Source organism: Schistosoma mansoni (genome assembly GCF_000237925.1).
Source record: "Schistosoma mansoni, WGS project CABG00000000 data, chromosome 3 unplaced supercontig 0077, strain Puerto Rico, whole genome shotgun sequence".
Lineage (NCBI taxonomy): Eukaryota > Metazoa > Platyhelminthes > Trematoda > Strigeidida > Schistosomatidae > Schistosoma > Schistosoma mansoni.
Window position 1 is genome coordinate 1,484,904 of NW_017386007.1, and position 25,369 is coordinate 1,510,272.

General features: G+C 38.2%; 2 protein-coding genes across 3 annotated transcripts in view; one reads left to right on the forward strand and one right to left on the reverse strand.

The window, feature by feature from the left end:
- Positions 1-2,193: 2,193 nt before the first annotated feature.
- Smp_072900.1 (hsp90 co-chaperone (tebp), putative) lies at positions 2,194-3,802 on the reverse strand (the record flags this gene model as incomplete). Of its 2 annotated transcripts, XM_018791402.1 has the most annotated exons (5): positions 3,743-3,802; positions 3,594-3,707; positions 3,483-3,555; positions 3,190-3,448; positions 2,194-2,385 (listed from the first exon to the last, which is right to left on the reverse strand). In XM_018791402.1, the coding sequence occupies exons 1-5, from the start codon at positions 3,763-3,765 to the stop codon at positions 2,327-2,329; spliced, it is 528 nt and encodes a 175-aa protein (XP_018645459.1). In that variant the 5' UTR covers positions 3,766-3,802. The 2 variants fall into 2 exon arrangements, with proteins under 2 accessions (XP_018645459.1, XP_018645458.1); XM_018791403.1 differs by having other exon boundaries at positions 2,327-2,385; positions 3,190-3,555.
- A 15,512-nt stretch (positions 3,803-19,314) lies between these two features.
- Smp_161670 (beige/beach protein-related) overlaps positions 19,315-25,369 on the forward strand; it is a gene marked incomplete at both ends in the record, with an annotated part of 112,157 nt that continues 106,102 nt past the window's right edge. The window contains 3 exons of the mRNA XM_018791404.1: positions 19,315-19,362; positions 19,396-19,475; positions 23,933-24,172. Of these exons, the coding sequence (XP_018645460.1) occupies positions 19,315-19,362; positions 19,396-19,475; positions 23,933-24,172 (368 nt within the window). The remainder of the gene's footprint in view (positions 19,363-19,395; positions 19,476-23,932; positions 24,173-25,369) is intronic.

A 25,369-nucleotide genomic window follows, 5' to 3' on the forward strand; every position in this document is an offset into this window, starting at 1 on the left:
AAGGTTAGTCACAATCAAAACTTACGTATTGGCCAATGGATAAGAATGAAGCAACATATTGAGACGGGTCTCAAAAGACTATCCACTTAAAAATAAGAACGACCAGTGGTATTCGAATGGAACTATTCAAAGCTCAAAAAACAAATCTTGTGCGTTTGTTTTCGGAAAAGAAAACTTTTGCGGACTAGAGACAGGAATTTATCGGACCAATTGTGAACCCCACCCTATATATTATATGTATAATTAGCTTAGAATGCCAGTGGGCAATATGATGCAGACTTCAATTGAGTAAGGGGTGTATCCCAAGTTCATTTACGAACCAAACCCATACTGAAAACACTGGTTGGCAGAGAATGACAGTCAACTGCTTAGAAAGATTCAGATCTATGTATTTATTCAGAAAATACTTCGCAAGAAGTGCTGACAAAGCTAGTGGCAACCATGTATTCACAAAAGTAGCTTGTTTGTCCTAACGACTTGCTAGTGGACAAAGTGGCTGGGCGAATAAAATGGAGCAACAGAAGGAAAACCTTTACGATGACCGAAGTCTATTTACGAACTTGAACTGATCATTGGGATACTCCGGAACATTTTACCATAAAACCACCGCATTGCACCGGGCTAAAAGCCATACAACTGCCCGGATACAACTATCCCAGACCTTTAGAACACTTCCCAAGGTGTTCGTAAAAGGACTTACTGCTAGACTACCTCTGATGGGTCAACTTTGATCCAGTTCTACGGACTATATGCTTGCTGGTCAAACGCAAAAACAAGTTTGGGACTATATAAGGCACGGAACCCAGACAATTACAACGTGAATAAGTTACAGACCACACCCACTGATCCTACATGCGGTCCGAGAGATCCTTTACGCTACCGCACTCATACCGCGGCCATCGTCCGACCGAATACCCTAAGCTAAACTTAGTAGACTGATCTGGAGTGACTCATGTTAGCGACAGAAGCCAGATACGTTAGCCCAATCTGAAGTCGCTAGAAAACAATGATCGCCACACCCCGTGATTTCATAAAGATTTAGTAAAACATGTACTACACGTGTAAATACTTAGAACACAAACCCACCAAGGGAAACACCGGGTTAGAGGAGCAAACAAATCTGCAGTACTCCGCTGCGATTCCCGAGACGCAACACGTATTTGTAGACCTCTATAATTACAATGAGACGCCCTTTACACTATTTTGCTTGAAAGACGGTGGGGACAATGAAGACGACGCAATTGCCCAATTTTGGGGGAGTACCTCAAGAACCAAAGTAAGGTCGATAACAGAACGCGGACTAACTGCCCCGCTTTACCGAATATCTGCTTGTTAGCGTTGAGCCTCCGAAAAGCAATAAACCAACAAAGTACTGATCCCCACCTGACCTTTGGGAAACAACCCCTAGTTGGCAGGCATACGGTCAAGCGCACTCTCTATACCTATTCATAAAGGCCTCCTCACTAGTGAAAGGTCGTCCGGTTACCTTTGCATGGTGACCTGTTTCTAGCGAGAAGCAGCCCTATGGCCCCGCCCTCAGCAACGGGCAAATCTACAGCCACTCAAGCAGAGAAACAAACACATCACCTACTAAAAGTAGGCGACAAGATACCGGGGACGTCCAGTCAACCATCCATTTCGAATTTCTGAGACACTTATGCAATCGCATAGCACGACACCACCTAAGATATTTCTCTAGCAGAATGGTTCATTAACATCACCTTAGAGTTACTACGAATATTAACCTATATATCTTACCTTAATTCGACTCAACAGAGTGATCTCGTATTGTTACTACCCAAGTGTTAGGAGTCCACTCATCTTTAACGTCGGAACACCGAACCAAGTCACTTGATATACTACTCGATTACTTCGACAAGTGACCCAACCCGGGGAAATGCTCCTTGTTGTTACAACACTACTGCGTCCACAACTTAAGTTGCTTTGAAACTATACTGTGACAAGTGGTTAGGTCCTCACATCGCTGTCAAGAAAAGAATTTACAGAGTGCTTTAGGATTTCAACGCATGAAAATTATTTTATATACCGCTACACTGCAGGATAGTACTTGAATCATCAGAAAAACCACTGGCATTGCGAAGGTATAGACACTTGGATTAAAAACCGGCCTCCAGGAAGCAGTGAACACGGATAAATTAAGACGGGATTAAAGTTGTAACAAACAAGAAAGTTACTTCGTAAAAGGCTGTAATAAGAACATAGTCAATGGTGAAAGTGTAAAATGCGCATATACAGGCGGCTCACAGACAAACAACCACCGAGTGAATGATAGGTCATTTCTCAATTAGCTGATGAAGCTTCCTTTTCAGGTGTCTTTTTTTCGGCTTGTTCTTAAGGTTCCATTTTCTTCAGATTTGTTAGCATCTGCATTTGGCATTTCCATATCAGGGAAGTCTACAAAATTAAGCCATTTTGGAATGACTGACGTATGCGAAAAATCTCATTTTCATGACAATAAAGGTGTAATTATTGGATGATGACACTGTAAGGTGCTAATTAGTACTTCACGAGCTAAACTAGTTTATGACTAGGATATTGTGATGTTTCGATAAACCACGAAACAAATAGGAAAAGCTGTCGCAGTGTAATTAATGTTAACTATTGGCGGATAAACAGCCTGCATAGACAAGTTTTATGTACTAACTGGATTCTGAAATTAGTTACATGACACTTATGACGTGCCGAACAAGCACATCAGACCAGACTGCGATAGCATAAACGCAAGTAGTATCAGTACCAACGGTAATAACTTGGCACCTACAGTATGGGGTAATTCAGAAAACATGACTAAGTATGGTTATGCAAAAGATCTAATAAGGAATGGCTAGGACTAAGCGACAATCGAAAAGATTACAGAAACGAAGTACTTGCAAATAATAGGAAGAATTCTAACTGGCCTCCCTAACTACTTAATCATGTTCTTACGAAGACCACTGTGAAACCGACTAGTACAATGTTCCGATGACTGTTTTTTCGACAGACAGACAACCCAGTCTTCTAAGACCAGAGGATCTCTACATACATATAAGTGACTGGACAGCGTCTTTGTATACTTGTTATAGGAAGTGTGGACGCAACATATGTGGTACGTTACGATAGGTTTTTTAAGCAGTTCAACTACGGTACCTGACTTGGAACAGGAGTCGGCATAACTAAGGAGTAACCTACCTTCATCGTCAGAATCTAGATCACCGTCTATACCATCATCACCTCCATAGTCACCAAAATTGGACATCTGAGACAGCATATTTGAGAAGTTATTTCCATCCATATCAGGTTCTGAGTCATCCTCATCCTTCCAGCGATTAAAATCTGTTTTTAACCATGGGCATTTTGTTTTCTGTGAAAGTAGACGTGGCCATGAGCCGGCTTCTTTCTTTTTTATGCAAATAAAAACTTCCCGACCGGAAGCAGTAATTTTCGGTTCCTTGAAATATGTAAGTATCAGCACAACTACATACCTCTGTACACACATCTCCATAAAAGTCAAGTTTGACTTCATATTTAATAGGCTTATCTTTTCCTGCTTCCGCTCTAAAAAAAATGGTTTGAAGTGGAATACAGTGATATACCTAAACTCTAGGGATTTCTCTTTAACATTAACAGTCTTATTTATTACATCGCTAATAACGATAGTGATGTAGAGGCAATCATTCCTTTGAGCCCAGAGTACTGATGGGTGAACACTAGGAAAGGATTATGCTTCACTAATCACACATACGTTGCTTGACAATCACCAGACATGTTCGTAATCTGATAGCACGCAAGACTATTCTAGAGTAACAATACAGACAAACACGTGATTCAACGCTCAATATCCACCAAGGTGGATTATTGTTATTTTTTCACCTCTTAACCAGAAACCTGTTGAATGCGCAAATGGATGTGATAGTATCTTTATTTTAGAGACCACACCGTAGTAACTAGGGGATTTCAGTCTTCAGTAGTAAGGGTTATAGGTCAATCAACGTGTATTAATCCTTGAAATTTGCAGTACAGTCGAGATCTCATTTCTTTTTGAACGTATCAACCGAAGGTTCTAATATTTTAGTTATTCCCTACTCGACGTGAGAAACAGAAAGCCAAAGGAAAACGATTTGTTCTTGGCTTTCAAAGTTTCTTAGAATGTCCTCTTAGATGAACAGTCCTAGATGGAAAGAAAAGACAAGACATATTAAGACCAAGATCATCGTGTGGCGTACGGTAAATCAGTATTAGATCGCTCTTTAGCCTGGGTTAAAATAACGAAATAGGTTGCGGCGTTTCAGTTTGTCTTCACGAGCCAGGCCGAAGAGACCTTTTACCGTTTCGGTCCTTAGTCGTTGAACACGTTCTAGCATTTCAGCCGCATACTCGAAACAAGGAATTAGTGCTTGATTTCCACAATAAAAATTCGGCCTTTCAAAATTCGAGTAAATACCTTAAATACTCCTCCGTCTAAGTAGTGAAATGATACACGAATAGCCCACAACAGACTGAAGCCTTTTTCAGCGACAGCCCTGCAGTTACTCGTAGTTTTGAGGTTGTTGCTTATTATGACTCCTAGGTCTTTATAATCCATTGCTTCAGGTAACACAACTCCACATATTGTGTAGTGATGTGAATCGTTGCAGTTATTTATTTACATCACAACACTAGTGTTAGAGTTAACTTCTAATGACCGCCTACCCGTCCGTTCAACCAGTGAATTCAGGTTGTCCTGCAACATTGTTCCATTTGACATGCTGTGTGTGAGTCTCCAAAACTCCATGTCATCTGCAAAGCATAGAATAGATGGGTTTCCTACAGTTGTTAAATTGTTTACATAAAGTAAAAAGATAAGGGAATATAGAATTGTGCCTTGAGGAACTCCACTTTTTACGGGTTCGCACGTTGATATGGTTCCATTCACTGCCCCCCTTGTTTCCTATCGTTTATAAAGTCACTTATCCAGTTTATAATTTCATAAGGGATCCCAAAACTCTCCCATTTTAATTTAAGACCCAAATGAGAGAATTTGTCAAAGGCTTTACCTAGATCTATGACAATTACATCTACAGGAATATTTATATCTTCCACTGCAGCCCAATATTCCTCTCGACGAGCAGACTTGTCAAGTATGGTAGGCCTTTCCTAACACCATGTTTTTCCCTGGATAAAAGACCATACCCCCCACACAGTTTAAAATAGCTATCAGAATATTCACTCCATAAGCTTGACAACTACACTGGTTAAACCAAAACGGTCAATAGTTACCAACTAAGTCCATGCTCCCCGCTTAATAAATCGGGCTGACAATTGGGTCTTTCCAGTCTCTTGGTGGTTTAGACTGCCTCAAAGACCTATCAAAAATTATTGCCACATGTTAAGAAATTACACCCACCAATGCTTTCATAATGTTGAGATGAATATTGCCAGAACTACTAGACTGGTTCAAGATGTTGAAGTAGCCGTAAGACAGTTCCTTTCTCAACAACCACAAGATCTGTCGACAAGCTACCATTATCAGTAATAATTGTTTGTCTTGCCCAATCGTCAGTAGGAAACACTTTACTAAAATATTCTGACTAGGTTTCAGCTTTTGTAACATCATTTCTTGCCAATATCAACGGATTTTCCTTAACCAAAGGTGGTGGGATTCCATCGCCTCCCTGAGTTCGCCTCTTTATATACGAAAACGAAATTTTTGGACTATTTTCACAATCCCTAACCACTTTTTCTCTAATGAATGTCTAGTGTTTATTGTCAACGCTTTGCAAGCGCACCTAGTCTTACAATAAGTGGATCAGTTCTGTTCAGAGCCTGTAATGATAAACATACTCCAATGCTTTTTCCTACGTTTAAGAGGTTTCTTGATCTGTTTAGTTATCCATGGTAGACATCTACTTGGTCTACGTGGTACCAAGTACAGTATAAAAGAGGACGTAACTAAGCTAAACACACCTTTAAATATGAACCGTGCTTCTCCAGTTGACGAAGCATTATTTACTGAACAGTTTGATGTTGCACGGCACTTCTAGATGGGCGATAGTTTTGATCTCTATACATTTCGTCAAGCTCTAAAAGTGAGTGAAAATACAGTTAAAACTTTGTTGTGTAAAATATCAGACTAATTGAACCATGAGATCTGCGTCTGAATTATACAAGGTGATATTATTTGAAAAAAAGTACAAGTCCATGTGCCGATCATTCATGAGAACGATATGATAAAAGTTATTTAGTAAAAACTCTTGGGGGAATGAATTCAGAGAAAGTGACGTCGATGGCATGTGTTCAAAACTGAATGTCAAACGGGCTTTTTAAGAAGCTCGCTATAGGTACGATCAACATTTGATCTGCAAGTGGTTGAGACAGGTTACAATATGATACATCCTCTCAGGTATTGGTTAGAATAAAACCATTGAAGTCAGTGGTTAGGTTGAGGGACCGAAAGGATTATCCTGATAAGTTGTAGGGATGTACACTTCCTTGTTTCACATCTTGGGATTTCAATAATTCCAGAGGGGTTAACTGAAGTCCGTTCTCGCTTCTAAGTACCCCATTGAGTGTTATCTGAAGCCTTTCATAAACAACAATATATTTTTTTGTAAAAAGGGACATTGCGTCTATTCCGTCCTATGACTTTAATGAATGACCAGTAAAGTCAAGTATATAGGCATCCTCAGTCGAATTCTGCCATCGATGAAGTTGATATGGAATTTATTTTGGGATGACCTGTGATCCCTAGCTACGTTCAGCCAATGCAGTAGGACTTCTACAGGACAGGTTTCCGTGCATTTTGTCGTTGTTCACGGATAAGCAACTTTCAGTCTTTTCAGAACTTTGTGGATAGCCGAACAATCGGCTATCATTGGTAGTTGGTAATTCGAAAATCACAAAGAATAACGAGACATAAGAAACCCAATGTGAGTAGTGGTTCGGACATGCATAATTCAAACATGCTTGTAACAGAAAGAAAACACTGACAATCCTTCCACAGCATTTCGTTGGATAGTATCGCCATTTGTTTGTTTCTTCTCCCTGTCTTGTGTTTTAACCTTTATTTAGGTCTCCTTTTAACCACACGTTATGTTTTATAGTCTTCCTTTTCGGTGTTTTTATTGTTTGATCTTGGTTAAAGATTCGCCTTTTATTGCTCAATTTACTGTTGCATGTTACTGGGCCATTGATGGTACGGTCATGTGTGACTAAACTCAGGGTCACGGTGTGGTTCAGTGTATGACTGTTGACATCTGACTTTCCGCTTAGAAAGGTTGCTGGATCCCTAGCAGACAGATATGTGTTCCCATCTTGTCGGGAATATTTTTATTGGTTCTCGGGTATCCGATTCTTGTTTATCAACTATTCCCTTTGTTTTTTAGGACGTTAGTGTAAGAAAATCCCTTGACCGCATAGTACAGGCTGTACCGTGTGAGATATTTTGTACTTTTAATATAATTTCTCTTAAATTAGGACTGTTTAAATTGAGCACAGAGGTTTTGGTTTGATATAATTTAATACAAGCCACTCAAAAACGCTTCGTACGCTATACAAAAGAACGTATTCTGATCTAATCGAATACATTTTGGTTCGTTAGTTCTGCGTTCAAGCCGAATATTGGCATTTCACTCGTTACACACTTCTTCAGAGTAAATAAATAACCGAATCAAATTAACAAAAAATTCAGTGGTATGAAGGAAACAATCCAGAATATTTTGGTATAATGAAAATCATAATAATAGGTCTGAATAAGTCAATGTTAAGTTATTCTTGGTCAAAGTGAATTTGTATGACTTACCACTGTATTAAACTGTGCTTCAGAGTATGGGCACGAAAAATGTATGCAATTGTAAAATTAAGTAGTGGGTTTGAATTAGGTGTGTGTGTAGAATGTGTGGAGAGTAAATGAGGTCATATGTAGTTGTTTGGATAAATAGTCCAGGTTGGATGAACTTTCAGGCCTTCTTTCTTATTGAGGATAGAGAGATTTAGCATTATGTGAGACGCTTCGACTATTCACGTCTCTTTATAATTGGAAGAACCTTCCGATATTTTTTAAATATTGATTTGGTGATTATTGAAAATAGCATTTACTGCTATTGTTGATTTAACCTGTAAATTTTCCAATTCTACAGTATTATTGGGAGGTCTTTTTGTGCAACTTAGATGTTTCGTGGCACGAGTCGAGATCTTAGGGAAGACTCTTCAGTGTAGAACGCATCACAGGTGACACAACTTAACCCGTAGAAACAATGTTGTGTGAGGGTTATCGGAATAGTATCTTATGCTCTGACTAGAGAGTTTCATAGATTGTTTGTTGTCTTATGGGATGCTTTAATTTTAAACGTTTTTAATATCCGTTGTAATTCTTCTGTCATACCTTGACGGTTAGGTAAAACCACAGTAACAGTTCATGATCTTTTATTGTGATTGTTACTTGCCGACGGACAGTTTTGTTTAAATATATTTTTGCGACATTGTCGGGAATATTATCAAAACGTAGGATGTTTGTCATATACTGCTTTTCTTTTGGTTTGTCTTCTTCAGAAGTAATGATCCTGGTTGCTCTTCTCAAAAGATTCAGGGATAGGGAAGTTTCTGCGCTGAAGTGATGTTCAGAGTTAAAATAACTATGCTGATTTGAATGTGTTAGTTTTCTGTATATGATTGGATTTACACTACCATTGGAATTCCTTTTAACTAGACAGCCTAAGAAAGGTAGCTAGCTATGTCCATCTTCCTTTTCGTAAGTGAATTTGATATATTCTGAGAGTGGTTATGTGTTTGGAGAGATTTCTAAGAAGAGACTTTTAATGTTGACAAATGTGTCATCTAAGTTCCCAAAATTATTTTTCGTTTTTCGACATGGTTTCTTCATCATCACATCAATGATAAATATGAAAATCGAGCCACTTTTAAAAAATAATCGAGAAGTCACAATTTTAAGCTTACTTTCCTTTCAGTCTGATAAACAATAAGTTCTATTTCATCAAATGATTACAATTTAATTGGTTTTTAGGCCCAGCAAAATAACACTGCCCTCGCCGAAACATTCGAGAGACAGGTCTTTGAGTGTCGAACAGTTTACCGAGCGTCTTTAAGGTCAAGAACAACCTATACGGGTAAGTCATTTAACATCAAGGAAATGCGCATGAGTCATTTATTCCGCCTTGTGCATCCACAACCTGTTAATACTAATATATTCTGTCGGATGTTTGGGGGTATTTATTCTAACTATCAGGAATTCGATTCACATGGTTATCATAAATGTTTAATACAGGTTGGATAATAACAGAGCGGTGCAACTTTAGTGAAAGCAAGGACAATACACACGTTTCGGAACTTTAGAAACAAGAAAGCCAACAAACTGTAAGTTACTCCAACGATTTATAGTGTATATAATACTCTTGCGAAAACCATGTTCAAAATAGCTCACAACTAAATAGCTGACTAACCTTATTAATTTCAGCCTTTGACATGGTCTGAAACATCCAGAAATGTATTATAAAAATATTATAAACATCCTCCCAGTTGACCAACATAGTGTATGGCTATGAGGATGGACTGTTGCGCTCAACGAACCTTTTACAAAAGTAGTTTGCATAAAGATTTTAGTGGAGAGAAAGCTTGGAGGTGTAGCATGCGGAAATGCCGTTAGGGTAATCAACCGGGCTTAAATATATGGCATTTTCCAACATTGAAATGTGAGGGATTATTGGGAGTCAGGTGAACTGCATTCAGTAGTTTGTATCAGTCAAAGTCAAGTGGTTAAAATTCACTCAATAAATTGATCTTGGAATACGAAGCGTGATAGCCGTTAACTGTAATCCCTTAGTTCCTTATTTTATATGGGCATTCGAAAAGTGTAGCTCCGAGCCCCATTTATTCCCCATGACTTACAATAAATGTTACAGTAACATTATTAGGGGCTTTATCTGATCTATTGAGTGAACAAGACTATAAGGAGCAAATACTAACTATCCCTTTGTCCGCTTTCGATATAAGACACAAACGGGTTCTGAAACATTTCCAAAACCGGTGGCCTTCAAAGAACAGTTGTAGGTTTATTTAAAAAGTTGCAGAATTATCTATGTTATTAGTTTTCACTCAAAAAGACCTGAGGATCATGATGAACTACGTCATGGAGACCACGGCTAATCCATATGCTGCTGAGTTCGAATATTTTACAGTTATTTTGGTGCTGAAAATGTCTTCCAGTGTGAACAAGTGATAGACAAGTATCCTTATTTTATATTACTGAACTTATCTTTGAAATCTTAGAAAATCCACATTTTCAGTGAAACGTGAGTGTTGAGGGGGTATTATGTACAAATCATTCAGCTGTTAAACTACTTCATGTTCCGTTCAGAACCTGCTTGCTTATAGTAGACATTTGATATAACTTTCCATATGTCATATGTGTGTAATCGCTAGTAACCTCATGTACGGTTATTACTGTTACATTGTGACTGGAACCAAGTGTCATTTGTAGGTGAGAATTTTGAATAACTCACTCAACGGAGTTGGAAATTATTTCGGATATTGGTAGCCATAACGACGACCTACTCTGAGATACAAATTGGATTACAAATCTCCTCTATCTCGCCATCCATTGGTCCTGTTCCTGAGAAATTTAAGGAAATTCGTCAGTATAAATTAGTCTAACCGTTGAAGAACAACAGAAAATTGTTGTCTAAATATGCTAGGAGATACACTTACCTAGATTAAAGTTTGTTTTAACTAGTACCAGTGGTTTTTAGCTTGATCTGTCATCTGACTGTGTGTAATCAGTTTACATGGTTTATTTGTGGATGGATGCAAACGGAGGTAAGCAGACGAACATTCCAGTAAGATTGTAAAGCTAATTACACTACACCAGGTTTCCAGAACGATTTAGCTAGAGGATCAAAAATACTGCCCATTAAAAACAATTTCGAAGGCCGTTGTCTATGCTGAAGGTATTGAACGTTTTTAATATGGAAAGCATCTATATAGTTCGGTTGGGTATATATCGTGAGGTGGTGACCACGGTAGTTTCAATAAATGAGGTTACTTAGAAGGACATAGTCAAGGACAAACGCAATGTGGCATATTTCAACTCACGTTATGACACTTCTCTCCCGACAGCTTTATTTTGGTCCAAGTAGACCATTTAGCCTAGACCATCATACATTTGCTCTCAGCCTAGATTGACTGAACGTTTAAAATATTCGACGGAAATCAATCTCTCTTCAGATAGCATTAATAACAAGCCGAGATCGAACGTCATAGCAGTGTTTGGACAGTATACAACGCAGTTATATATCTATAGGTTATACTGTGTTTATGTAACATTTAGGAGCTCCGTCCATATTCCTTAATACTTGATGAAAGATGTATCAGAAGAGACACTCTGAAATTCCTCCAAAGTGTTTTGTGAACTATACAGAAGAACAAAGTTCTGTTTAGTCAAGTAAACTTCCTTTCACTGGTCCCGTGTGTTCAGATAGAATCTTGGAGTTTCGGTCGTCACAGTTTTCAAGAGTTCAGTAATCATTTACTCATGAATACTTGAAATATCTGACTGGAACGACAAGGTGTCCGTCGTCATTACAGTTTCGATCATGAAGAAGAGATGAGAGCTGACGTACTTCCGGATTTACGGTGAAACTCCTCTGAGGTACCCTTATCTCACGGTTCTAACATCGGCCTATTTAGCCAACTTAGTAATAATAGATAATGATCATATTAATTGAACTGAACGACAGCTAATGGAATGACAAGTGTTAGAAATCAGTGAGTTAAAGGAGAGGCAAGGGAAACATCAGTTACGTCATCAGAGTGAGTCAGAACGGGGAAAACTAAAAGAGGATGTGAGTTATTAGGTATCCTCTGCTTCCACCTGTTATGACAAATGCTAAAAATGTGTTCATCGGTTGGTTTTGGTTTCCGGTTACGTTCCTGGAGATAAGGTTAATTTTGAGAGACTTGATAAGTTGGATGATTCAGAAAGAAGGGATACATAGGTAGCGCTGTCATCTACTGGTCTGAGTATTCATCTCCCAAAATAAGGACTCAGTATTTCTGACATTTAACTAGGAAAAGACTGAAAGCTGTCCGACTATTGGATAATTAAATATCGAGTTATGAAAACACAGTTTGGAATCTTACAAGCTAATCCTATACGGAACGAGAATGCTGTGCTTTTTTGAAGTGGTTATTACTTACTTACTTACGCCTGTTACCCCTCGTCGAGGAGCTTAGGCCGCTCACCAGTATTCTCCATCCAACTCCGTCCTGAGCCTTCCTTTCCAGTTATTTCCAGTTAACATTCATCCTTTTCATATCTGCTTCTATTTCCCGGCGTAGTGTGTTCTTTGACCTTCCTCTTTTCCGCTTCCCTTCAGGATTCCAAGTTAGGGATTGAGTCGTGATGCACATTGGTGATTTCCTTAATGTATGTCCTATCCACTTCCAACGTCTTTTCCTAATTTATTCTTCAGCTGGAAGCTGGTTTGTCCTCTCCCATAAAACGCTGTTGCTGATAGTATCCGGCCAATGGATGTTCAGTATTTTGCGTAGACAACTATTTATAAATACTTGTACCTTCTTGACGATGGTTGTAGTAGTTCGCCACGTTTCAGCTCCGTACAGTAGGACTGTCTTGACGTTCGCATTAAAGATTCTGACCTTGAAATTGGTTGAGAGTTGTTTTGAGTTCCATATATTCTTCAACTGTAGAAATGCTGCCCTTGCTTTGCCAATCCTCGCCTTTACATCTGCATCCTATCCTCCTTGTTTATCAACGATGCTCCCCAGGTACTTGAATGTTTCCACCTCTTCCAGAGTTTCGCCATCAACTGTGATTGGGTTGGTGTTCTCCGTGTTGCATTTGAGAATCTTGCTTTTTCCTTTGTGAATGTGGAGGCCTATCGATGCAGAGGCTGCCGCTACATTTGCTGTCTTCATCTGCATTTGTTCGTGTGTATGAGAGAGGAGGGCTAGGTCATCTGCGAAGTCCAAATCATCTAATTGATTCTGAGAAGTCCATTGTATTCCGTATTTCTCGTCAGATGTCGAATTCTTCATAATCCAGTCAATCACTAGAAGGAAGAGGAATGGGGAGAGTAGACAGCCTTGTCTGACTCCGGTCCTTACTGGAAATGCATCTGTCAGCTGTCCTCCATGCACCACTTTGCACTGTAGTCCATCGTATGAGTTTTGGATAATGTTGACGATCTTCTGAGGAACTCCATAGTGTCGAAGAAGTTTCCATAATGTTCTCCTGTCCACGCTGTCAAACGCCTTCTCATAGTCGATGAAGTTGACGTATAGTGATGAGTTCCACTCAACTGATTGTTCAACGATGATCCGTAGTGTCGCAATCTGGTCTGTGCACGACCGATCCTTACGGAATCCAGCCTGATGATCCCGAAGTTCGGCGTCTACTGCGTCTTTCATCCGATTCAGCAGCACTCTGTTGAAAACTTTTCCTGGTACTGATAACAAACTGATACCTCTGTAGTTCTCACATTGGCTCAGATCTCCTTTCTTTGGTATCTTGATGAGATATCCTTCTTTCCAGTCCGTTGGCACTTGTTCCTCTTCCCAAATCTTCTTGAATAGAAGGTGAAGCATGTTTGCAGTTATTTCAATATCTGACTTCAGTGCTTCTGCTGGTATATTGTCAGGTCCTGCCTCCTTCCCACTTTTGATTTGTCTGATGGCCATCTTGACTTCTTCGATCGTTGGTGGAGTGACATCTATTGGAAGGTCAGTGTGGGCTGCTTCGATGTTCGGTAGAGTCAAAGAAGCTGGCCTATTCAAGAGTTCCCCGAAGTATTCTGCCCATCTTTTCCTCTATTCTTGAATCTCAGCGATTTTCCTGCCTTCTTTGTCCTTGACTGGTCTCTCTGGTTTGCTATATCTCCCTGCCAATTTCTTCGTTGTATCATATAGTTGTTTCATATTGCCTTCTCTTGCAGCTTTTTCCGCCGCCGTTGCTCCCATGTTCTCCTATGTATTTCTGCTTGTCGTCTTTAATGCTTTTCTTCACTTCCCTGTTAGCTTCTGCGTAGTCTGCTTGTGCTTTGACTTTCTCTGCTCGTGTTCGGCTGTTGTTAATTGCTAGTTTCTTGTTCTTCCCTTCTTGAATTTTGTCCAGGGTTCCCATAGAGATGCATTCCTTGTGATGATGCTTCTTAGGACCAAGAACCTCCTGACACGTTGAAGTTAGTGCTTCTTTTATCCCTTTCCAGTTGTCCTCTAAAGTAGTTTCTTGTTCATTCAGTAGATCCTGTAGAGCCTGGAACCTGTTGTTGAGAGTTATCTTGAATTCATGAAGCTTGTCAGTATCTCGAAGGAAGGCTGTATTGAACCTTTGTAGTGCTGTTTGTCCAGTTGTCCAGTGTTTCTTTAGCTTCAGTCTCATCTTGGCCACAACCAGCCAGTGGTGATCTGAAGCTATGTCAGCTCCTCTCCGGGTTCTCACATCTTCCATTGATCTTCGGAATTTTTTGTTGATACAGATGTGATCTATCTGGTTCTCTGTGGTTTGGTCCGGTGAGATCCATGTAGCCTTGTGTATGCGCTTGTGTGGGAATATTGTGCCACCTATAACCAATTTGTTGAATGCACATAGGTTTGCAAGTCTCTCCCCATTTTCATTTCTCTCTCCTAATCCATGTCGTCCAATTATATCTTCATATCCTGTGTTGTTCACTCCAACTTTAGCATTTAGATCTCCCATCAGGATGGTGAGGTCCTTTCGTGAGCACTTCTCTATAATTGATTGCAGCCTTTCATAGAACTGATCTTTATCATCGTCCTTGCTATCATTGGTGGGTGCATAACATTGGATAACGTTCATTGTGATCCCTTGCTTCTTTGTTCTGAATGATGCTTTGATTATCCTGGGTCCATGAGATTCCCATCCCACAAGTGCATTTCGTGCTTCTTTGGACAGCATTAGAGCAACTCCCTGAGTGTGTGGAGCATTTTCCCTTTCGTGACCGGAGTACAGCAGCATCTCTCCTGTATCTAGCCTTTGTTGTCCAGATTGTGTCCAATGGATTTCGCTGATTCCGAGTACTGCCAAGTTGTATCTCCTCATTTCCATTGCTATTTGACTGGTCTTTCCTGTCTCCCACATTGTCCGGACGTTCCATGTACCTATAAAGAGTGTTGCTCTGGTTGTTAGAAGGTGCATCGGTCTCGTGACTTCCGAAGAATTTCGGCTTTCATCATGAGACGTCATAATTATTCCTTCAACTCCCAGGGCCGAGTTTAAATTGTTTGAATTATTTTTTCTGGTTAGCGTTTTTTTAGCGAGTTAGCTTTTCTACGAGATGGGGTCGCTAACCCCATGGTTATTAGTGAGAAATAATTATGAGACCAGTACCACCCTCGCTACAGTTAGACAAAGTAGTCGATCTTGAGGCGTTATCTCAGATTCACCTGACAACATAAGGTGTACGTCGAACTAGCAGATAGAAACGAAGAACACCAAAAAACTGCAATATGTACTGCTTTCAGGACCATTTTGAAAGGTATTCCCATGTTGATAAATGAGGTTGGAGAGGGAAATCGCTGACGTAAGGAAAGTGCCAAAAACCATCTTAGGTTAATGAAAAGATATTAAAGGATATAGAGATTTCCTTATAAACTCAAGCGACGATGCGTATCTAGATTCTAGAAACAGTTAGCTTCATTCTCAACTGGACGCAAACAAATGGTAAAATGCAATGACTATTTCTCACCACCTAGACCATTAACTGATGGAGTCATCCGGGGAAGTGTACTAGGTTCACTAATGCTTCTTATGTATATAAACAATATATGTAACTTCATAAAATCTGTGAAACCATACTTATACGCTGGTGATCTCAGGATAGTATAGAGCTTTAAGCCTGTGACTCTAGCTGAAAGTGTATCACAGATTCAAAGTGACCTTAATAAACTAACCATGTGGAGCGAAAAATGGCAATCGCCATTTAACCTCAACAAGTGTAGGACCATGCATTTTGGAAAGCATCCCCATGAATTACAACTTTACTTAAAGAAAAGTAAAGTTCAGACACTTAAATCAGTACACGATAGAGGAATTAATTACACAGGTAGCCTAAACTTTGGGGAACATGCCTCCTCTATTATTTCTAAAGCTAGACGACTAATTGGTTTCATAATGAAAAATTTCTTCACAACAAAATATATATACGACCCTCCCCAGGATATTGCTTTTATCTTCTCAAACATGAATAACACAGACAAGATGAGTGTAAGGTGTTCAAAGACGCTTCACACGTCAACTACTAGGATGTGACTTCACTCTCGATTACACAGAGAGATGTAAGCACCCCTCCTTAGAACCTTTATGACACCGTCGGCTGAGGAACAATCTAATGGTTTTCTACAATGCAATGTACAAACTCTCATTTCTAACCTCCTACCCTACCATGATCCATGACCCAGTCTACTGATTCAACACATTTACACTGCTTATTGTAAAACACAAAAGCCAATGCGTTGTAAGTGTTTATGGCTCGGTGTAGTTTATTATGGAATAGGTTGCCAATAACTATCCGTGACTTTGACACTATCACGAAGTTCAAAAGACTAATAACATTGTTACTAGACACTAAAGAGCCTAATCAACTATTCCCTGAACTCCCGCTTACCCATGAGTCACTTTATTATGGACCACCTAATATCTAGACTGATGATGAATATAATGGACCCCATTGTCACTATCATGAATATAACGAAGTGATAGAACACATAGTTTGTCCTCTGTCGTTATTCATTGATTATTAGTCATGCTGTTATGCTCATATTCCTCACTTTCAGATATCGAATCTGTCTAATGGTTAAAGTTGCATTATTCTTCTTAAGTGTCATATCCTTCTTTTTTATTACAAGTATACGGACAAACTCACCAATCTTATGGATGATGATCAACTAAGACCGATGATAAGAAGCTCATGATGTCCTAAATTCATGTGAGTCACTCAATGGTTTGTTTTCTTACTCTGAAAATTTTACAGTTCTAAACTCTTGCATATTCTTTGATTTGTCATCTATCCATACCACTGCCAAACCACATATAATCTGACCAGTATCTTATAATTTATACCATTAATTATCCTCATAGCAGTGTGATATACTAAATTAATGTCTAACCCACAATACAAAAGCTCTAGCCACCTGATTTGCTCGCAACATGGAACTAGCTGGGACAGTGTATTCTAACAAGGGGCTAAGATTAAAGCAATATTCACACATGCCACAAACGTAAGAGAGCCTAACATCACAAAAGGAGGGAGGGTGTCTTTACTGACCGACAAACATGATGGTGGGGAGATCATTTCAATCCACCTATGTCTGTAGGGCAGAACATTTTATTTAATTACTGCTCCTTATGGTCTAGTAGGATGTCACAAACAAATGGTAATGATGCTAATTTATCATGCAAAATACCTCTTTAAATAGTGTTTGTAACGCCGGATCGGTTAAACTTCCTACCGAGAAATCCTATTACAAGTAAAACGAGACAATCCGTTGAAAGCAAATCGGGCTCATAACCCTATAAAATCTATAAAAATAAAAAAATGAGCTGAAATGGCTTCTACAAAAAAGAATGCCGTTTTCAGTGCTATATTTCAAAAGTACACGTAATCCTATACTTTCAACTTCTTTATGAACCACCTCCATTTGTACAGTTCTCTCTCCATTAATACCTTACTTACGCTTATTTTCTTTAAACTATTAGAATGCGCTTGCTTAAAAAGTACCTTAATAAAGGAGAACTAGACCAAACAGTCATACCTTAACGATTCCTCCACAAATGACTCAGCTTCAACAGATATGAGCATTGTCTGCTCCGCCTCTCTTCCTTTCTTTTTCTTACCACCCTTTTCAGCCCCCTCGATATATACCACCGAAAACACATATGAAACGGTTGACTTCGTCCTGCGCCATCATCAATGCTTCAGCTGTTCCAATAGGATATAAGGTTGTGGTTTCTAGAAGGTCTCAAGAGTACATGGATTTGTTGTCGACCATCTATTGCCCGTCGCAACGCAACATCCATAAAGCGTACCAGTTGTCATATTTACGATACCAGTCTTACTAATATTATTTACATTCATATGTGTGAAGAGTTATTCCCCATAGTTCTTTGACCAATATATCGTATAAAATATCAACTTAACTGAGTAACCTACCACAGTGGAGAATATATCCCGTATAACAATTTGATCTTGCCTTTAAACTGGCATACCTCGTGTAACAAACTGTTACTTGAAAACATATTGTTATTGTGGGATTTTCAGGAATCGAAATACACAAATCGGTTGTGTTGCACCCAGAGAGATTACGGAACATACAGGGCTTCATCAAAAATTGAACAGAGAAACGCATAGACAAATAAAACCGTCATAAAAATGCAAGGGAGCTTGTGGCCTCCTAAACTCATTTTACGGTACAACCGTACAACAGGCTTTTGAAATAAAAATTTTTCGATGCTCACAGTGTGGCTTGATCCTTCTGGGACCTTCATACGTTGTCATAAAGAGTCCTTATTATGAAGGAAAAGGGGATTGGATTCGACAGTCCGCTCGAAATATGGTTTCAAAATATATTGGAAGGCAAAACATTCTATAACCATGACCAGGAAAATGTACGCACACTGGTGAACACTGAAGTCCAGGTTCTTGCAAGAATCCACATATTATCCGCCTATATTTACTATCGAACTCCCAGGAATTTTCGGTCTACCAATGATGAAGAACTTAGCCATCTAACATAATATGACTTCAGGTAAGTTCCGAAGTCATCGAATGACAATGGTGAGGTGAGGTGGAAAAATTGTTTCAAAATCAGTGTCAGTGATTTGCGAGATGAAAGTAAATCCTACATTGTTTTAACCTGTTTATGGATGAGTGGGCATCTCATTCTCAATCTATTTTTAATGTTATTTCCAAAGTACACTGGGTGGCATCCTAAAACTCACACTGCTGTGAACAGATATGAGTGGTTCGGAGGAAAGGAGTGGCAAACCTACTTCCTCTTCACACTATAGATTACCTAGAGCCTCTTTCGAAATAAATATCTGAGCGCAAAGAAATTATCCGGTTTATACCAAGTCATCACCAAGGTATTAATCAGCAAGAATGGAATGAAAAATAATGAGTAAAATAAGATTGAGTTGTACGTTTTACGCTTACCATGCTTTAAGATTAGAAAACGATTCAGGTTTTTGAAATTTGTTTTTCCGTTTAACTGTTTATTATAAGTTCACTATATTAAGGTCATAGTTGTTTTTGAGATGCTTCAAATGATTGAGTTCGGCACATAATGATGGAAGAGTTGGATGCTGCTTCTAGCTGGGAACAATTCAGGGAAAAAGTATGAATATGAAGGAAAATGACTTGTTTTTAGGGAGGCTATGAGTCTTTGAATCGCTTCAGCCAAATTATATGCAAGAGATTCAATATTTCTGATGACTCCAAAACATCCGAGTAAGTCTTTCTCACTTGATAAATGACTTTCAAGTTGTTTATCCACGTAACCATGGTGATAAAAACTAATTTCAGATCTCATCATTACTTTTGATGGTTCACTCATCTACGTAGGTCTTTTAACGAGTTCCCGTTTAGCATACTGACATTTATATAAATCATGAGTAATAACCACTTTTCATTAGCATGATATCCCTTGTAATGTAGTTGTCTGTAACGGATAAGTATTGGTGATAATTGATGAGTATAGCTTTTTTACTTCTCTATTCCTTAAATTTTAGTTTCTCCGTCCATAATTCTCTTTTTTTGACTTTCCTTCGTACTATTTGTTGCTTTATGGGTAAAACAAACTACACTCAACAAAATCTTGAGAGGAAGAACAAAACAGTTCTTGAAAGACTGTAGGGTCTTGGCTAAGCAGTCCAAATATTTTGTAAGATGAACTTAGCCATTTTAAGTGTGGTTACAATAGCTGAGCTTCTGTTGTTATGGTTGTTGATGTTCTTGAGTATCAAGATACTCACTATTTGTCATATACAGTATTTGATTAGTTTTCAACTATTCCTTATGCTACTTATCATGCAGGAAATTTCTTCACAGTAATATCTGATTCCTTGAAGCGTTCTATGGAACCTTTTTTATCTACGAACATTAGTTTGATTTTACCTCAAGAACTAAAACGTTGGTGGTGATATACATAGGGAAACTGAGAATCTAAAATATTTAAGAATTTGAATAATTGTTCGGTAATATGCAACCAAGTTATTACGACCACACTTTTGGCGGCTTTTTACTGTCCATATATGACTTCCCCTTAGTTTGTACATTATATCGGTTTCTGTCTAAGGACTGGTTACTTGATTCTTCGTAAACAGTGAAACAAAACATTCCACTGTTTCCTTTGAAAGTTTACTGTTCTTTAAAACAACCTTTATAAAATCTTACTTAAGCATTTTAAAGCCACTAAAATTGTCTACCGTGAAATATTTGACACTTTTCACGTAGTAGTCACAAGTTTACTGTCTAACAGCAGTTGTTTCTGAAATTCAGTATTCACTAGAAAACCAGAGATTCGCACATATCAAAATCCACCTTGATAGTTTGATTTATTTCATTTCTCCGGGTTCTTTTTGATTAAGTTGCATCAGTTAACTCAGATGATTAAACAGCGTTATAGGCAATCCAGTAAAGTATTAGTCACTGAAAATTGATATCTGGTTTCTTATAAGACAAAAACCTTGTTTTCCTAATTTTTCTTAAACGTTGATTTGTTTATTCTAAATACATCATGAACAACTTTATACTTCTTCAGTGTCATACAAAGTAATAAACTAACAAACTAGACAAAACTAAGATTAAGTTTTGAATGGGAATATAACAATTTTGTGGAATAATAATAGATATTTAAGTATATGTTGATATACGTCTATGACTGTGGAGCTGGGTGACACGGAATTGAATCCATCAAAGTGCATTAGTTCCATCAAGATTACAGGTACACTTTGCTGACGAGTGCCATGTAGCACAAAACCTGGGTCCAGGGTTTCCTGTTGACCACCTCCAACCACCATCTTATCTGGACGAATGAACTTTGATTTTTTAAGTGATACTTAGAATGTTATTGAACATGTTCAAGGGGATTCACTGATGACCACCTTTCAAATACATGATATCTTCAAGTTTATTCATCTTTAAATTAATTGTGAATTACAAGACATATAAGTGATCTATAAATGATAATGGATATTTTTGAAAGAGACTATATATGTATCAACTAAACGTTTTAGGACTTGAAATTACAGTGGTCAAACCTAGTTGCCCAAACTAGATTGGGTGGACAATCATTTGAGCCTGTGATCTAATGAATTAAAAATTTAGCACTGTCGGTCATCGTTTTATCTCCCCAACTCGTATAACAATACAGCAGAAACAAAATGGCTTACATGATGATCTGACTTAACTTAGATAGTTATCGAAAACTAGAAAATACTGGATGGCTATTCTCATTTATAATGAGACTCAGTCAGTGATGTAAGATATAAAATTCAATAATCTTCACAAACCCCTTACACTGATAATAATGATATGCTCACTGGTAACTAGTTCCAAGGAGTAATTCCGAGAATCCCACTCAAAAGTAATGACAAGTATAGTTTAACTAAATCAGGTTTGAGACAACTACCCATTAATGGGATCGGATGATGGTTGTTGAATATTTTGTGAATTAATTGAAGTTAGACCTGCAAATCATTGCTTTCGGCTTATTTGTCTAAAGATTAGGAATGTAACATTCATTGCAGCTAGTAATAGTTATATTCCTTTGCTGTTGTCTTTCGGTCTGCCTCATATATGGAGTGAAGTGATTTCATTAGCTTATGAGTAGTGACGTTGATTCCAAAGGGTTTTACAGTCATTCTAGGGATTTCTGAAATCATTACATCCATGGTAAGGTTATTCGTTTTCTAGCTTCTTAGCTTGATTTTGCAATGGTGGATCCATTTTTCAGTCATCTTATGAGGAAGTTTCTGGGGTAGCTATTTTCACAGAAAATGGACTGATGATGAGCTTCTTCGATTTTTTATTACCATATTGATTACTATATTGATTAAGCATTATTTGTATAACATACTAGGTAATTGTAGTAATCTTAAAAAGTATAATCTATCAGCTAAGAGGAAATCAAACCAAAACAACTCTCAGTTTAAGAAGTTCTAGGAAGATTTTCCGGTCATAGGGTCAAAGTTCAAGTTATGACCACTTTATTTAAACTTACTTACTTAAACCTGTTACTCACAATGAAGCATAGGCCGCCGACCAGCATTCTCCAACTCAGTCTTTCCAACTTTTGTTCATTCTTCTCATGTCTGTCTCCATTTCTCGGTGTAATGTGTTCTTTGATCTTCCTCTTTTCCTTTGAACTTGGAGATTCCATGTGGGAGCTTGTCTTGTGATGCAGTTGGGTGCTTACCTCAATGTGTGTTCTATCCACTTCCAGTGCTTCTTCCTGATTTCTTCCTCCACTTGGATCTGGTTTTTTCTCTCCCACAATAGAATGTTGCTGATAGTGTCTGGCCAACGGATCCGAAGTATTTTGCGTCGACAACTGTTAATAAACACCTGTATCTTCTGGATGATGACTTTCGTAGTTCTCCAGGTTTCCTCTCCATACAGTAGAACTGTCTTGACATTTGTGTTGAAAATTCTGATCTTGGTGTTGGTTGACAATTGTTTTGAGTTCCAGATGTTCTTCATTTGTAAATATGCTACTCTTGCTTTGCCGATTCGTGCCCTCACATCCACCGTGTTCATCAGTGATGCTGCCCAGATATGTAAAGGTTTTCAAATCCTCCAGAGCTTCTCCGTCTAGTGTGATTTGATTGGTGGACGTTGTGTTGTATCGGAGAATCTTGCTTTTCCCTTTGTGTATGTTGAGACCTACTACTTTATTTAATATTAATAAACCTTAATAATCATCATAACAGTATTAACGCAAGAACTAATTGTTCAACCTGATTATTGTTTAAATTGGAAGTACACATACAATTTATCAACTTTCTTTAAGACAACCTACTTCCATAAGATTTTTAGCTAATTTCAATTAGAATGCAAATAAAGAATTGTATATTTAATTAATCAGTGTAGTTCAACTGGGTCTAGTGTGAGATAGTAACTCACTAAAGACAATGGTGGACGTTGGTTCGATTTCGTGGATTGGTTGAAGTTAGACATTAACACCGTTAGATGCTGGCCAGATCAGTGGTCTAGAGGTTAAGCGTTCGCACACGAGACCGATAGGTTCTGGACCCAAATCCCGCGAAGCGAGATCGTGGATGCTCACTGCTGAGGAGTCCCATAATAGGACGTAACGGCCTTCTAGTGCTTCTAGGTTTTTCATGATGGTCTAGCTTCGATTGACTCATGAGTTCAACTATAAAATTACTGAAATCTCCATAAAAACCCCTTCAGTTAATTTATAAACTTAAACGTAGTTGTTTCAACGACATTTAGGGTCTTGTGAGAGAGTATGAATTTCTCTTCCCTCTGTATCTTAGAGTCTTCTTAAAATGAACTCTTTCTCATATAGTTCAGTATTTGATTATTTCTAAATTCAATTTTACGCATGAATATAATAAATGTAATATTCGATCAGCACTAAGAAGGATTTGCCACACATGACATTGATCACCACCCAATGATCTATCAATTGTGATTCCATCTTAGTCCTACAGGAGGTCGGTCCCGACCTGAATAGCTCAGTGGTAACATCTCTGACTGTGAAGCTGAGTGATACAGGATCGAATCCATCAGGGAGTACCAGTTCCCTCAAGATTACAACAGGTACACCTTTCTGATGAGTGCCGTGTAGCACGAAACCCAGGTCCAGGGTTTTACTACTGACCACCTCCAATCACCACCTTACATATATATTTTTGTTTTGTTTTACTTTTTATTCATAGACATACAAGAAATTTTCTTACATTAAATGATTTACCAAATGGATGTATTGAATATTTACTTCATACATTATACAAGCAATGCAATTCAATTATTATTCAACCAAATCTAATCAGTAATAATGATCAAATGAATGAAAATTTGATTAATACTACTGAAATTACTACTGATAATGATGATAAACTATCAATGGTATTGGATAATTTAAATTGTATCATTAAATTATTATGTTTATTTGGCAGGTAAGTTATATTGGAATTATTCTTATTGATTAGTATTATTATTATTACTACTACTGTGGTGTTGATTCAACAGGGTGTTTGGTACCTGAATGGTTGCGCCACAGGATTGAGCTGTACTGTTCGGATTGTAGCGTTGAAGCCTAATATTAGTGTCTGGTTCTCCTATAGGGCGGGATTAAGCTGCACTGCTTGGGTTAAGCCTGAGCAGTGTCTGGCTCTCCTGTTAAACGGGATTGAGCTGTACTGTTTGGGTTGCCGTGTGAAAGTCTGGATGGTGTCTGGTTCTCCTGAAAACCAATGCAAGATTACCCTGGCCTATAAGGGTATATTATATAACGGTAATAACTACAATGGTGTGGTCTACTTATATCCATATCAGTAGTATATGGTGATGGTCAGACATAGAAGGTATTTTGGCAGAAGACCGATAAGGAACGAATAGGAATGAAGCGCAATAGGTACGAAAATTCATGAACAATAATAATCGGAGAATATGAACTGATACTTGGAGAAGGAACAGTGAAGAGATAATTGATTGCTATTTTGCAAATTAACTGTTTGCTGTATGGTTATCAGAATTTAGTGACAGTCTATAATTTGTGCTTGAATACATTCAGTTTTTCCCAACTAGTGTTTCGTTCACTACACTACTACTATTATTATTAGTATTATTATTAGTACTATTGCTATTATCAGAGCTACTACTATTGTAGGGAACAAGAACGCTAGTTGGTGACAATCGAATGACTCATTAAAATATGAGAACCATATAGTGAACAGTTAATTAGCAAAATAACAATCAATTGTCTCAATATTGACCATTCCTTCTGCGAAAATCCGTCCATAGTCTCCGATTATACATTTTCGTACCAATTGCTTGTCGTTCCCATTCTCTCCTTATCTATCTTCTACTGAAATATATTTCATACCCGACCATCACCATATACTACTTATGTGGATATCAGTAACCCACATCACACTATTACTATTAAATTCATTTAGTATTGTTTGTTTGAATCTTCCCATCGATGTATTAGGACTGCAACTGATCAGTCTGTAATTGGCATGTGTGCATACTGTGCATATTGCCTCGATATAGCCTTAATTCATAAGCATTATAAGTAAAGATGGATAGTGGCTAGCAGTGGAATTCAGTTTGACGCGCGTCACTTCGTCCTAACACATCGATGGGAAGAT